Source organism: Melospiza melodia, chromosome 13 (genome assembly GCF_035770615.1).
Source record: "Melospiza melodia melodia isolate bMelMel2 chromosome 13, bMelMel2.pri, whole genome shotgun sequence".
Lineage (NCBI taxonomy): Eukaryota > Metazoa > Chordata > Aves > Passeriformes > Passerellidae > Melospiza > Melospiza melodia.
The window spans coordinates 13,782,265-13,796,128 of NC_086206.1; the positions used below are offsets into that span (position 1 = coordinate 13,782,265).

Genomic DNA, 13,864 nt, shown 5'->3' on the forward strand with positions numbered 1-13,864 from the left:
CAGAGAGATGATAATTGATTTGGCTTAAAGCCTGTCGAAAGACTTTAAACAGGTTTAGCATACTAGGTTAGTGCTTTACAAAAAAAAAAAACAAAAAACAAAAAACAAGCAAACAAAACAAAAACCACCAAAACAAACAAAACCCCTGACAATAAAACTTTTTTCAGGAATGACAGTTTTTTGTCATTATTAAGAAGAAAACTTTCAGGAATAACTTAGAAAAAAAATTATTTTGGTTAACTTAGGACTTACATTCTGATATATTCCCTTGAGCTTAAAAATCCCTCATATTACTAAAATGAAACTGTTCTAGAGAAAGTGAAAATAAGAATCCACAGATCTGTAAAGTACCCTGAGAAGAAAAAGGTTTTATCTGAGGCACATAAATGTGCACTGCTTACACCTCCTTTGTGCAAACCTATGAATAAAGCCATACTGTTTATAACCATGGATGTTTTCCAGTCTAACTTGTATTTTAAAAAAATCATCATCACTTATTAGACATTACTGCAATTCACAACATTAGAGCTTTAGACTCTCAGGCTTTTGGTGTGAGTCATTCTTTGCTTGTAGCATTGAGCATATAACAATGATCAGTCTTCTTGGAAAACAAAGGATAATCTTCAAAAAGGTTTCACTTAAGATTTTCTATTCCCAGTTCTGTTTCAACAGGCAAAAGGCACTGCAGTTGTTGCCTCAAAGCCTGATTTTATGCTAAGTCCTCTACAATTTATTCCAGAGAACACCCAAACCCAATTATAGAGTTGCAGGTGTGGTTCCTGAAAGAAGATCTCCAGCAGATGAACAATGAAAGAGGCTGCTGAGAGAAGTTGCAGATTCTTCATCATTGAAGATACTAAAGATCCAAGAGGTCATTGTCTTTGGCAGCCGGCTCAAGTGTCCCTGCTTTCAGTGCTTGGGCTGGACAACATCTACAGGTGCCTTCCAGCCTCAGCTGTTGTGTGACTCCCCGCACTTTGGATTCTATTTTGCCCACTCTGCAGCTCCACCAAAGATCAGGACACCAAAGGCACCACAGTGTGTACCTGAGAGGCTGGGGGTTTTTGGGAAGGGACATGTTTTCCAGGATGGGGGGAAGTGAAGGAGATCAAGAGTTGAGATGCAGCCAAATCTCATTAACAGAACCTGTCTGCCACTAAAACATAAGGAAGATTGGAGCACCACTGAATTCTGAAGTTTGTCCAAAGACTTAAAGGGTCTAACACAGCATGAGAAAAGTCAGGAGTAACAAGCCATGGCTTTGTTATACAAGACTTGCATACACACAACACACCACGACATGACAGCCTAGGGAAATATTTTCACTTGGTCATTGTGCCTCAGTTCCTACACTCATGAGGGTTTCACATCTATTTACAATACTCTCCATGAGCAGTCTTCTGCTCCTTCACTCTTCCACTCCTGGTGATAATGCCAGCCTTATCCATGCAATGGAGGAATTTAAAGCATGTCAATACTACTGGGAGGTGCACAGACTGCATTTCAGCACTATTTACAAGTATGATAACCCTTTATTGTGCTGGGTAACTTTTTAAACAGAGAATCCTATAGTAAGCCCTTGCCTTTGTTCATCTGTTAACTGATATTCCACATGGCTGATAATGGATACATGGTGACCTTGTACTGAAATTGCTGTATGGAAAGAAAAGAAAAAAGCATAACCCCCAGTGTAGCCAAAAGCTACAAATCACTTCTTTTCCCCTTCTAGCTAAATAGGGGTAAAAATACAATATTTAGATACCAATCAGACATAAACATGAAAAAGAAATTGCCCCTTAGTGTGAATTCATTGCTGGGCAAACAAGGTAGCCCAGGTTCACTCACTAGAAATGTTCAAAAATAATATTGCCAGTTGATTTCTCCTATTAGGAGGAAGGCAATTATTTGCTCTACTGAACACTAATGCCTGAGATTATTTAGTGACTGCAGACTAGCTTGGACAAAAGCATGGGGCCCATTTCCAGCTTGCCAGAGAATCTAATTTTGCCCAGTATGACCAGTCAAGTTACATATCACCTTATACCTCTGGATGGCCTAGAAACTACATTAAATAACAGAAGGATCAATCAGTCACAAAGGCCATCATAAATGTACTCAAGAGAGACATTACATATCCAAAACCAGTTAGAGTACAGATCCATCTTGGAATTTGCAAGTGTAAGAGCAAATTTACCCTACTAAGTCTCGAGGAGAGGCAGGATGTGGCACTGAGCTTCAAGCACTGGAGACTGCCTTCTCCTCGAGTACATTTTGCTGCTTCTTACACCTGATAATCTGCTGTCACTTTGTCTTCTTTCCTGAACAGAGGTCCAGAGCAGGTGCTGCACACCCTGCTGCTTCTCTAGCTGTTCCAAAGCAGTTTCCTCCACAGCAGCTGCTTATTTAGACAAACTCCTGTTGTTGCCTCTCACAGAAAGAAATTAATTCTTTTCCACTCATGCTGTGAGCAAAAGGTGGCAAGAGGGTCTCAGCTATCCTAGGCTTGGGGCTCTGCCATGAAATTCCAATCACAAATCTTCAAAAAAAGCAGTAGTTGAAAAACACAGAATTATGCTTTTAAGTGTATTTATGATAGTCACTTTTATTTTTACTTTGTTGGGAAGCTGAAGTTACAGGAAATAATACCACCTTGTCCTCCTTGTTGTCACCTCACAGGTCTCTCAAGAAAAAAAGGTCTACAGACACCTCTTATAATTACTGCAAGACTTCAAGGGGGAAAATGGAAAGTATTCTTCAAATTTATTGCATCCTTTCACTCCATAAAACAGAGAAAATTCCTTTAAAATTCATTATACTCCTTCAGAATTCATAGAGGGACTGGCTACTTTAAACTTAGCTAGTGAGAGTAGCCTACAGCTAATTTCCTGCACAAAAATAAGTTTGTTCAGCATTGTTCAGCAACAGGTGGAACATGAAATACAGAAACAGAGCAACAATTGTCATGGTTTGTCTATCCAGTGATACTCTGTGGAGCATAGAAAGCAGCCCATCGTTACTCAGGGCTGTGGTAAACTGTTTTAAAAATGAAACTTCCACACTATTTCTTTTTGTGGTTCATTTTAATTGGACCTGGGTCTTTGTGCAGCAAAGTAAACAATAGCTAACTAAATGCTTTAATTCTTCCTAGGAAAGAATGCAAACATCTAACCTTCTGCCATGACAAAGATCTGTCCAAACCATGCCACTTGAGCACTTTATGACCATTTTTGATTAATTATTTCTTAGATGGAAGTTTGAAACACCAGACTATTTGCATGCTTTCCAGCTATGGTATCTACAGCATCTAATTCGGGTAATGCATTAAGCATAAAAGGCAAGACCATGGCTCAGGCCATCTGAATGTCACAGCAATCAGGTCACAGGCTTTTATCTTCAAAAGCACAACCTGTTTTAATAAGAGAGTGTTGAAATATGCAGAGTACTCCACAAATAAGCTACTTGAAGTTAGCCTTGTGTAAGATAAAGCACCCCAGTCCAGCAACATAAGAATTTCAGAGTTTGTGGACTTACTTTACTACTACATTATGTGTCAGGAAACTGCTAAATAAAGAAACACTTACTGAGATAAACTGTTTTCACTTTAAATTAATCTGTGTGAAAGAGGCCACAGCTATCAAAACCAACAAAATAACACAAAAAATATGCATGTCTTCTAAAATACGTAATCATTTGTAAGCAGAGATCATTCATAAGTCTGATTTTAAGCAAAAAGAAAATTTTGAATACTACTTATACAAAAAAAATCCCTACTCTGTCAACCTTTTACCTACATTTCAAGCAGGTTTACAATGGTGCCTCACAGTCCTCACAGGCTGCTTGCTATCAGCTCAACTCACAGAGCAAGTCATTACAGCCTGAAAGACAAGGTTGAACATACTTTCCAAATTCTAGGTTTTAATTAATGCCATGACTGCAACATTTCCCAAAGTCTTGATATAAGCACAAGCTCTCTCTCAGTGTTCTATACCTCCCCCACTCACCTCTGTTTCAAGGACAAACTTTTATTAGCAATGTGATCTTTAGCACTGGCTCTATTGACTGTAATGCTTGGTACTGCTCTATTTACTCAACACTACCTCATTGTTTGTAGTGCAAGCTTAACCAGTTGTAGGAGAAGAGCCAATGCCTGCAAAATTAAAACTTTTTTTTCTAGTAGGTTGTTTCTCAAGTTGGTTTTTTTTGTTGTTGTTGTAGTAGTAGTACTCAGGGAAAGTAAGAAGATGAGGCAACACCAAAAGAATGAAGAGACACTTATCATCCACAACCCAGTTTCCTGCATGATTTTCTCATGCTCCTGCCTCTCCATTAAACTTGTACTGTAAGAATATAATAATCATGGACTTTTCTCAATAACAGTCTTGAAATTTATGAAGTATCTTTGCTTATGTAAGAATCCAAGTGATTCTTGATCAAACCCTTACAAATATCAGCAAAAGAAAGTCAAACTTTCTTGAATTGACTCTGCTTAGCTTTGTAAATGGGGAAGTGTTCCCTTTCTTGTACAAACATGTTTTCACAAATACATAAAGGACAAGTGGAATTAGATCCCTAAATCGGTTTGCCTTCAATCTCTCAAACTTTCAAATCACAGATTAGAGCAAGCATCAAAAATTGGTAATGACTCATAAGGAAAAATGAGAGTGAGAAACTATTAGATATGATTTTAGCAGTTCACAACTGAGTAATATCAAAATTTACACTTGGTCTTCCAAAGGATTCAAACCTGGCCAACACAGAAGGACATTAATGGTTATATTACTTGGATGTTGCTTCCTCTTACAGAACTACATCCTCCCTTTCAGGTAACTTTCTGCTTCCAAAGCAAGTTCCTTATGACTGGGAAGGCTTGACATGAGTTTGTCTGGATGTGAAGCAAGTCACAGCTTCTTGTGATCAAATCTTAGTATCTGACACCTATAGAGAAAGGATGTTGATTTCTATTTTCTTTTGTTTCTTTAAGCATAACCACCAGAACAGCAGTTTTATTCTGCACTTCATATTTACAAGGTGCAATCTCGCATGCTTTACAGTTATCTGAAGTCCTGTATAACTTTAATTCTGTTGTAAAAAATAACACTGAGACACTCAGGTTACCAGTCAAACAAACTGCAGAACTCTGTCACAGTCATATTCTTGTGACAATTATGTATTTCCAACTCTGTATCTCTCATTATCCCACTCCCATCCAATGGTATTTGATTTAAGAGGATTGGTGTGTTATACAATGTTAATAAAATATCCATTTCTCAATCTTTTTTTGCCACACTCTGCCCACTGCAGCTCTACAAAGAAAGGCAGCAGAAGGAAAGAGAAACCAAAATATTTTGAAATAGAAGTTTGGGGGAAATGAGAGAGTTGGTTTTAATTGTTTTGTCTCTCATCAAAAGGGGTGATCATTTGAATTTCAATTCCCAATACCTTTTGCTTAATATTTATCCCCTTACTCACATCTACCTTCACAGCATGTGGATTTAAGGAATGAGGGACAAATAAGCAAAGCAGCTGTTTGTGAACAAAGCAAGAACAGAGGCTATTATATAGAAGTACACTGGAGCAAGTTGTGAACAGTTTAAAGAACATCACCACAGTTTACCACTGAAACAAGATTTGTAGAACAAACATGACTTCTGACTCAAGACACTCCTAGAACACATGTCAAGGTGTCTTTTAGAGCATCAGCATTTCCTCCTTTTTATTGGAATAAGGTTGTAGCTAACAGAAAACAGCATGAGATCTCTACAGGAAAGAAAAAACACTTCTCGAGAGCAGAGGAGATGGCAAAGACATGAACATGAGGGAGAATTACTGTTCTTGTTTCTAATTAAGAGATATAAAATTTCCTCTCTAAATGACAGAAATTATAAAATGAGAGAGGGTTGACATTATGTTGCTAAAAATTAATCTTTAATCAGCATTTTTAGTTCTGGCCACAGCACTGCTTTGCTAGCAGTATCAATTCCAGTAACTGTGCATCAGTCTGAAACCCAACTGCTCTGCAAAGAAGTGCTGCAAGAGATTGACAGAGACATTGCCCTCATTTGGCAGCACTCAGCTACCCAAGAACTTCATATATAACTGAAGAGTGTTGGTTTATTAAAAGAGGGGAAAAATCAAGTAACCAACATACAGATTGACGAAGTGTGCAACCTTTTCCAAAAATTACCAGAGGAAGATAGAAAGAGCACAGACTTTCAGACAAATCCACACAGTTTTCTAAGCTGCTTCCATGTTAACAGCAAGAACAGATAGAAGCACTGCACACATAATTACTGCCAAAATAATAGAATGCAAATGACAGAATCATTTAGGTTGGACAAGAACTTCAAGACCACTGAGTCTTACCATTAACCTGACAGCACCAAGTAGACCACTAAACCATGTCGCTAAATGCCCCATCTGCATGTTAAAATCCTTTATGCTTCATTTATTCCTCAGCCACTTTTGAAACCCCTGACAATAACTCATTAACACACTTCCAGTGACTTTTTCAGTAGCTATTTAGAGCAAGTTAGAGGAAAGAAGTTCAAAGTCCCTGAGGACCATGCAATCCAGCAATCTTTGTATTAAAATGGTTCTACCCTCTATTTTGCTGTCTTTCAATGATGTAAAAAAAATCCCATAAGAACAATTTCAAGAGAAATTCAGTGTTTAGACATATTATAGGTGTGGAAACATCCAAATGTATTAGTAACACAGTTTACAAACATGGCACAACATCACTCCCCGTGAAGACAGGCACCTCAAGCTGTTCTGCAAGCTCATAGTAAAGTTTATTTGTCCATATATGCTAATCTCAGACTTGGTAATTAATTGTTACTGTTCCACTTCACCAGAAAATGTAGCAACATCTGCGATCACAAAAAAGTCTACTCATATCTTCAAATCACTGGGCCAAATTATTCACTTCTCATGAATATTGTCACTTCTAGTTTTAAGAGAAGATAGCCCAGCTTGCCAAGGCTCCCACACTTTTATGCCTATAAGGAAAAGAATTCGCAGCTTTAGACAAATTCTTTTACTAATTAATTCTTTGCTCATTCAGAAGTGAAACACCTAAATACAGGAACAAAGCAAGGAAACCTTCCTATTTCCTACAGGGAATACTTGAGGAATTCAGATAAAAGTATTGCCGCATTTGGAGAAGGTAAGGTCACTGATTTTCCACACAACATAACAGAACATAAGTGCTACCAATAACAAATGGATTCCCGTGGTCTACATATGCATATTTCTGTATACACATATATATATTTAATATACATAACAGAAAAACTGTTTATGCTATCAAGTCTTTTCTGGGCTTTTGGAGGGACCAGATTTGAGTGTTTCAAGAACAATGTAATGGGCTTCAGAGCTGGGTAGCACTGAGACATTTGTAAAGACAAAAATAATTTATCTAGGCCATTATCAATAGAATTGCAACTAAGGTTCTGAAAAAAAAAGTTAGCCATAGCTAAAAGAACAATAAAAATCCGCACTGCAACATCCTACAGCTACAGGAAGCATTAGCACATAAGACATATGCAACATAATTTAACCAATCCTCATCTACATTTATCCATGAAAATAGGGAGCTATTGGATGTTAATAAATGTGAAAACTCTACATAAGGCTACCTGCATACAGGACACTCAGCCCTCCTGTAAGAACAGGAATCTATCACTTACCTACCCTGGGAACCTGAAGGCCCTTGTGTCTGTCAGGAAATCCTCATCACTCACTGCTGATGCCAAACCAAGGCCACAGTTTCACATCAATTGCTCAGCTGTACCTGTATTAAAATGTTACCCTCCTTTCACCCACACCTTAGTGCTCTGGCTGCCCTTGGGAAACTTCCTAATCTGCCACATGAGCATCAGACAAAACCACTCCAAACCAGAACTGCCTTCAGCTCAGAACAGTGCCCTGCTCCAGCTCCATCTGCAGCCCCAAAGGCTTTTGTACAGGCAGAATGCAGGAGGGAGGGCCATGTAGCAGCACCTGCCTAAGTCAAAGTTGCCACTGAAGTGCTCAGGAGCAGAAACAGCTTAAGCTGGTATCGTCATCAAACGTGTTGGATCATGAAAACACAACCAAAGGGTGTAGTTTCACAGGATGTGAGCTTGGATAGCAAAGCAGTTTTAAGTTCCCACCCCATCTGCTCATTTCAGTGATCCTGTTTACAGCACAGCTTCACAAAGGGTTTTACTGACACAACAAAAAGATGGCAAAGTCTGGTGCAGGGCCAGGGGAGAAGCTGGCTTCACTGCTGAAGCCAAATCTTGTGAAACGACACCCTAAGTGTTTGTTGTGGAAAGAACAGCCTGTCTGGTAACACTTGCAAAGATTCACCAAACACCTGCTCCAAACCATCAGAACTCAGACCCAGCAAATACTCCAAACTCTGTTAGAAGTTTTATTGAGGTGATGCAGCCAACAAATAATCTGAAGTTGGAAGATCAACTGTAAGACTCAAAAGAATAAAAAGTCACCGTGCATTTTCAGATTTTTCTGCAATTTGAAGACTGAGAGGGGTATTAAAATAAATTTTATAAATCATTTAACCAAAATGAAGATGCGACAGCTGGCAAGGGAGCCAAGAAAACTTTCTGCTAGCACTTTGTGAAGAAGAAGCTGCAGAACAAGTTTCTCTTAAAAAAAGGGTTGTAACCGGTTTATCAGGTTAGAGGAATTCATGAGTTCTTCCACCTCTCCCCCCATCCCATTTGTTTCCAAAAGCTCATTTAACCAGCTTGTTTCTTGCTGAATTTGCTGAAAATAAATTGCACCTGCAGCTCAGCTAGGTGATCAATAGGCATCCGAACATGCTTGAGGGAACTGGCAATTTGCTATCACCTGATAAAGTGGCAACCACTCAGTATTTTCAATTTGAGCATTATTTAGGGGAGTAGTGGGGGGCAAAGGCCCAGCTTTGTCTCTCTAAGAATATGAATCAAAATATTCACTGGTGTATTTGATTCAGTATATTCAATCAGCAAGACAAGGAGAGTCTTTTAAACAAATTTTTAATATTTTAATATCAATCCATAGATTAAAAATGAATGTTTTTAGTAGGTTCAAAAGCAAAGCCAGGTCTCACATGAGAATGTCTCCCTTTTTATGTATATTTTTCAAAGAAAGATGGTAATTACAGCTGAATACTGCAGACAGTTCTCCAGCATTATTAGCTCTTCTTAGACATCTTTTTTCAGGAAGACATGCAAATATTGCCTTGCAAAAGGAAAGTAACATGTCTTAAGGCAAGTCATGCTGATTCAGCCAGGTTTTCTATATGGGAGGGATTAAGAAATTCACAACACTTTCAACTTCGTATGGGATCTTTAACTTAGAGCCCCCGTGGCTACAATCAGAGAAGCACATGAGGATGGCAGCTTTTTGATGACAGAGTAATGGGGCTGAGAGAAAGGCAAAGTTCATTTTGGTTTTGCTCTTTAAAAGCAAGGTTCCATTCCTACAAGGTTTCAGAGAGCAGCCTGAGAATAACCACTCTCCCTTAAAAGCTTGCAAAGTGGGGAACTATAAAGCTACAGCAATTAACTAGAAAAATATAAATAACATGCTAAATAAGCCAGTCCTGTGATTTGGGGATCTGAACAATGAAACTGGCAAGAATGTCCCAGCCATGCAGGAAGAGAACTATTCCCTTTGGTAAGTAGTGTAGTTGATACATGTTTAGAAGCTTAGATCACAGACTTTAGAGAGTTCCAAATACACACTTGAACAAGAGATCTCCCACTTTGTTAAATAAAAATCCTCAGTTTTCTACTCAGTAGCATTTTACAACATCTCAGCAGCTGTGAGTTCACCATTACTGGTCTCACATTAGAGGTAAGTTATTAATGCCATTTTGAACCAAATACATCAAGCAAGGGGCTCCCAAAGGGCAAACATTTTATAATTTCAGGTAACTATTTCCCTGACATTTGTACATACTCCACCCCCACAAAGGAAAGCTATCACAACCCTGCACACCACCTATGAGAAAATACAGATGGATCCCATAGCTGCAGTAGTACCTCTGGAATCAAATGCTTGTTACCCTGGACAAGTACAGTATTAAACACCTTACAACAAAACATACAGAGCATATGCTTTAGCAAGCAGCTTGGTTATCTGGGGGCAGTGTGCCTCAGGACTTTACCTTGTACAATTGCAACAGCCAAAATTTATTGAGAAGGAACCCTACTTCAGAAAATTTCAAGACAAACTCAAGTAGTAAGTGTGCCAAAATATGAAGTAAAATTAAAAAGATGCATTATTTGATGAAGTGCCTGGCTAAAAGCAAGACTTGACCACAGGCTACAGGCCTTTGGTAGACCCCATCATTGCTGGAAAGTGAACTATACAGCAATAGAAGGGGACTTTCTGTGGTCGGGGGAATGACTCCAGACCCACAAAAGCTGATCTGCTGTTTGCCAGCTACAAATCACTGATTCAGAACTACAGAATGTTTGAAGTTGAAAGAGGCCTCTGAAGCATGGATAAAAGTTACAATGGATTTGTGCTCAGTGGTTCTCACTTCCTTCTACGTGTGGAGATTGGGAACCCAAGGCAAAAAACCAGAAGCAGACACAAAACTTTCATTTACATGATTGAGATATGTGCTAAGGTGAGCAATTTTCAGCTGCATCATCAATTTTCTACCACAGTCCAGGCAGGGTGTGGAAAGCTAATTTCACATACTCTATAACATTATCTCAAATCAAGGTACAAGTCTACTTCCTTTTCCTCCTCCATTTCAAATAACCACTTCAACTACCTGTTGCTTTTGCTAATCAAAATGCTTAACTATGAAAAAAAATGTGTTGTCACCTGATTCATCCTTAAAATACATGATGCAATTAAAATATCCCGTGGACTTGTCTTCAAAAATGCAGGAAAGGATTTACTAATAAAGAATATGGGGTTTTGCTTTTTGCCACCACTGTAAGTGGGAAGTTGAATTAATTCTTTCCTAATTCCCACAGGAGTCAGGACACAGAGGGGAAGGGAGAAGAGTTTAGGTAAGGTGATGGAACTGGCCACATCACAACTGGCATCCAACAATTAACAGCAAAATCATTATTTAGTTGCATATATATGCAAACAAAAAGGAAAAAAATTGTTGTTTTTCAAGAGTCTCTACCCACCTACACACAAAGGTAGTATTTCCTTATATTTGCTAAAGCAGACCCACCTACAGTGCAATTTACAGCAATAAGATACAATCTCTCATAAAGTATTGGGTATAATTAAAGTGTGTCTGTTATAAAGGTAAACAGAGTGTACTAGGCTAAGCTGTTCCAGATGTCTTTAGTGCAAGATCTGGGACAAGATCAAACCTGCAGCTGCACATTTTCTCAGGGGTTATTATGGAGCTTTAAAAAAAAAAAAAAAAAAATCACCTCTTAGTCCTGGACTCTAACAAAACAAATGCAAGCAGAACAAATGCCAGTGCAGCCAATGCTGACAGATGTTAGGCCACGTAGAAGTTACGTGTTCAGAGACACTCCAGAGTGTAGTGTTAACCATGCAGTATCAAAGAGGGTTAGGACCAAGTCTGCCAAGTTATCTGTGTCACCAGAAATTACAGCAACATGAACCTGTTCTACTGCCTAAGCAAGTTTCTGCTGAAACACACCTACGAATGATTCAGACAAGGTGTGGAAAGGCAGGTTTATATGTTACACAAAAATGTGCTATTGTATTTTTCCATTCAAGCACATTTCATGCATAGAAAAGACAGTCAAAGTAAGCAAACTTTTGGGAACTGCATTATGTGTACACTATTTGTGCTAAGTTTTTTCAAGTAGCTTAAGTCTTCTTGAGCTGTAAGTATCATACAAATTTTAGATTTACTGTCTCAATGTGATATTAAATGAGACAAAGAGCAAAACTACAGACATCAGAAAATAATCAAACCAAATCACTTTATAATCCACTCATTAATCTCATCTGTAAAAGAATGATACACAACAAGCATATCTGATGTTACATGAAAGATTTTGAAGATTTCAGCTGATTTTAAGAATAACAAATGAGAAAAAGGTTTTCAATATACATTAGAGCAGTGAACCTGTAGATTAGAATGTACCATGTGAAGTTTGAAATTTTGATTAGCGCTGCTTTATTAAGCAGTACTCTTACTGGCCTACTCTTTCAAAGCTTAAAAGAAACTTGGAATAAAAGTAGACCCATCAAAAAAAAAAAAAAAAAACCAGAAGTCAGATCTTTCAAGGACTCACAGCATCAACTCAAATAATCTGGTATCATACACAACTGTTTCAGAATTATGGAGTTCCCATTTCAAATGGTTCAGGTCTCTTTTGGTTTAGCTTAAAAACAAGCATGAAAACTTGGCTAGTGATTTCAAAGTGAAAGACAAAACTAAAATCCGTTTCCTTTTTCAAATCCTTTAAATCTCATTCACAGGCTTCACTCTGAAGAGCCCCTGCTCCCAAAAGCAGCAGCTCACCTGCTGAAGAACCCGGTCCAGTGGTTCAGCTTTGCCCAGTCCCTCTGGTGTTAAGCCGCTGACTTCGCGACACTGGTCACTTAAGTCCAAGTTGTCTGCTTTCACCAGGGATTTGTGTAGTGTCCCTACCTAAAAACATTCAAGAAATTATGGACAAAAGTGAGGAACAATCGAAATAGTTCTTTCTAGCATTGTGTTGAGACTGCAGAAAAATCAGAAAGGTGCAGTATCACCTCCCGATAAACGCCAGGAGAAAACGCATTTGTCTATTTCACAAATCGAAACCTTTGGCCGCGGTTTCTCTCCCTCCCACCCCGGAGAGCCACGCTCTCTGCTTCGCAGTATCCAAGCCCATTTCGTGGGAGGCCTTTTGCAGTTAGCACCGACTTTTGCGGGAGTTGTTAAATACAAAGGGAAGATCACTAAATATTAAGGCAGTTTCGTGAATCCACTAATGAAATTGATAGTGCTGTTTGTTTTATCAAAGCCCTTCATCTCTAGGGGGTTATTTATGATAGGGCTTTTGGGGAGAAAAAATACTAGAGATGACTTTTAGGTTGGCCTAAGAATTAGAAGAAGTCAATATTCTCTTAAAGGTTATCCAAACATTGGCTAAACAAACAAAAAGCAGGCCCAAAGGGTCCAACGGTGACCGTGAGCCGGCTCCCAGGGAAGCGAGCACGCTCGGAGCCACCGGGGGGAACTTTTTGTTTTAAAGCTTCAAAAGTCCGTAGACATCCTCGAAGCTGCACATGATTTAAGGCGGACGAGGCAGTGGGGTGTGGAAGCGGCCAAACTTTCTTGAAAAGTTACTCCTTCCCTGAAGACGGAACAAAAAGGAGCTCCCCGAGCGAGCGGCCCGGGCAGGGAATGAGCCCCGGGCAGGGAATGAGCCCCGGGCTCGGGCCCCGCGCCCTCCCCTCCCCTCGGTGCATTTGTGAAATGAACAAACGGCTCCGGGCAGGCGGCGATGCCCGGCACAGCCCGCTCGCCCCGCGCCGGGGAACGCGCCCTCGCCCCGGATATCGAAGCCATACCTTCTTGTTCTGTAGATCCACAACTTGCCACACCAAGAGAATTAGTTCCCTCTCATCCGAACCCAGTTTAGCCCCATATGCACCAGCTGTTGCCCCAAACAACACCACCAAAGAGTCACTGTGCGAAGCCGTCATGACCACAGGGGGAAACAACTACAATCAAAAGCAGAGGTCAAAAAAAAAAAAAAAAAAAAAAAAAGAGGAAAAAAAAAAAAAAAAGCAAAAGAAAGACACACTAACAAACAAGGAAAAAAAAATTAAACCAAAAATTTCCCACAAGGCTCACCCCCTACCTCCAAGTAATCAAAGGGAAAAGAAGCGAACGAGAAGTCACGATATAAAGAGGAGAGAA

General features: G+C 39.3%; 1 protein-coding gene across 6 annotated transcripts in view; it reads right to left on the minus strand.

Annotated features, from left to right (window-relative positions):
- Nucleotides 1–13,864, minus strand: part of ESRP2 (epithelial splicing regulatory protein 2) — a 42,161-nt gene that overhangs the window by 28,073 nt on the left and 224 nt on the right. For all 6 annotated transcript variants that reach the window (XM_063167812.1, XM_063167813.1, XM_063167809.1 and 3 more), the window contains exons 2-3: nucleotides 13,513–13,665; nucleotides 12,476–12,604 (exon numbers count right to left, since the gene is read on the minus strand). In XM_063167812.1, the coding sequence (XP_063023882.1) occupies nucleotides 12,476–12,604; nucleotides 13,513–13,647 (264 nt within the window). In that variant the 5' untranslated portion in view covers nucleotides 13,648–13,665. The remainder of the gene's footprint in view (nucleotides 1–12,475; nucleotides 12,605–13,512; nucleotides 13,666–13,864) is intronic.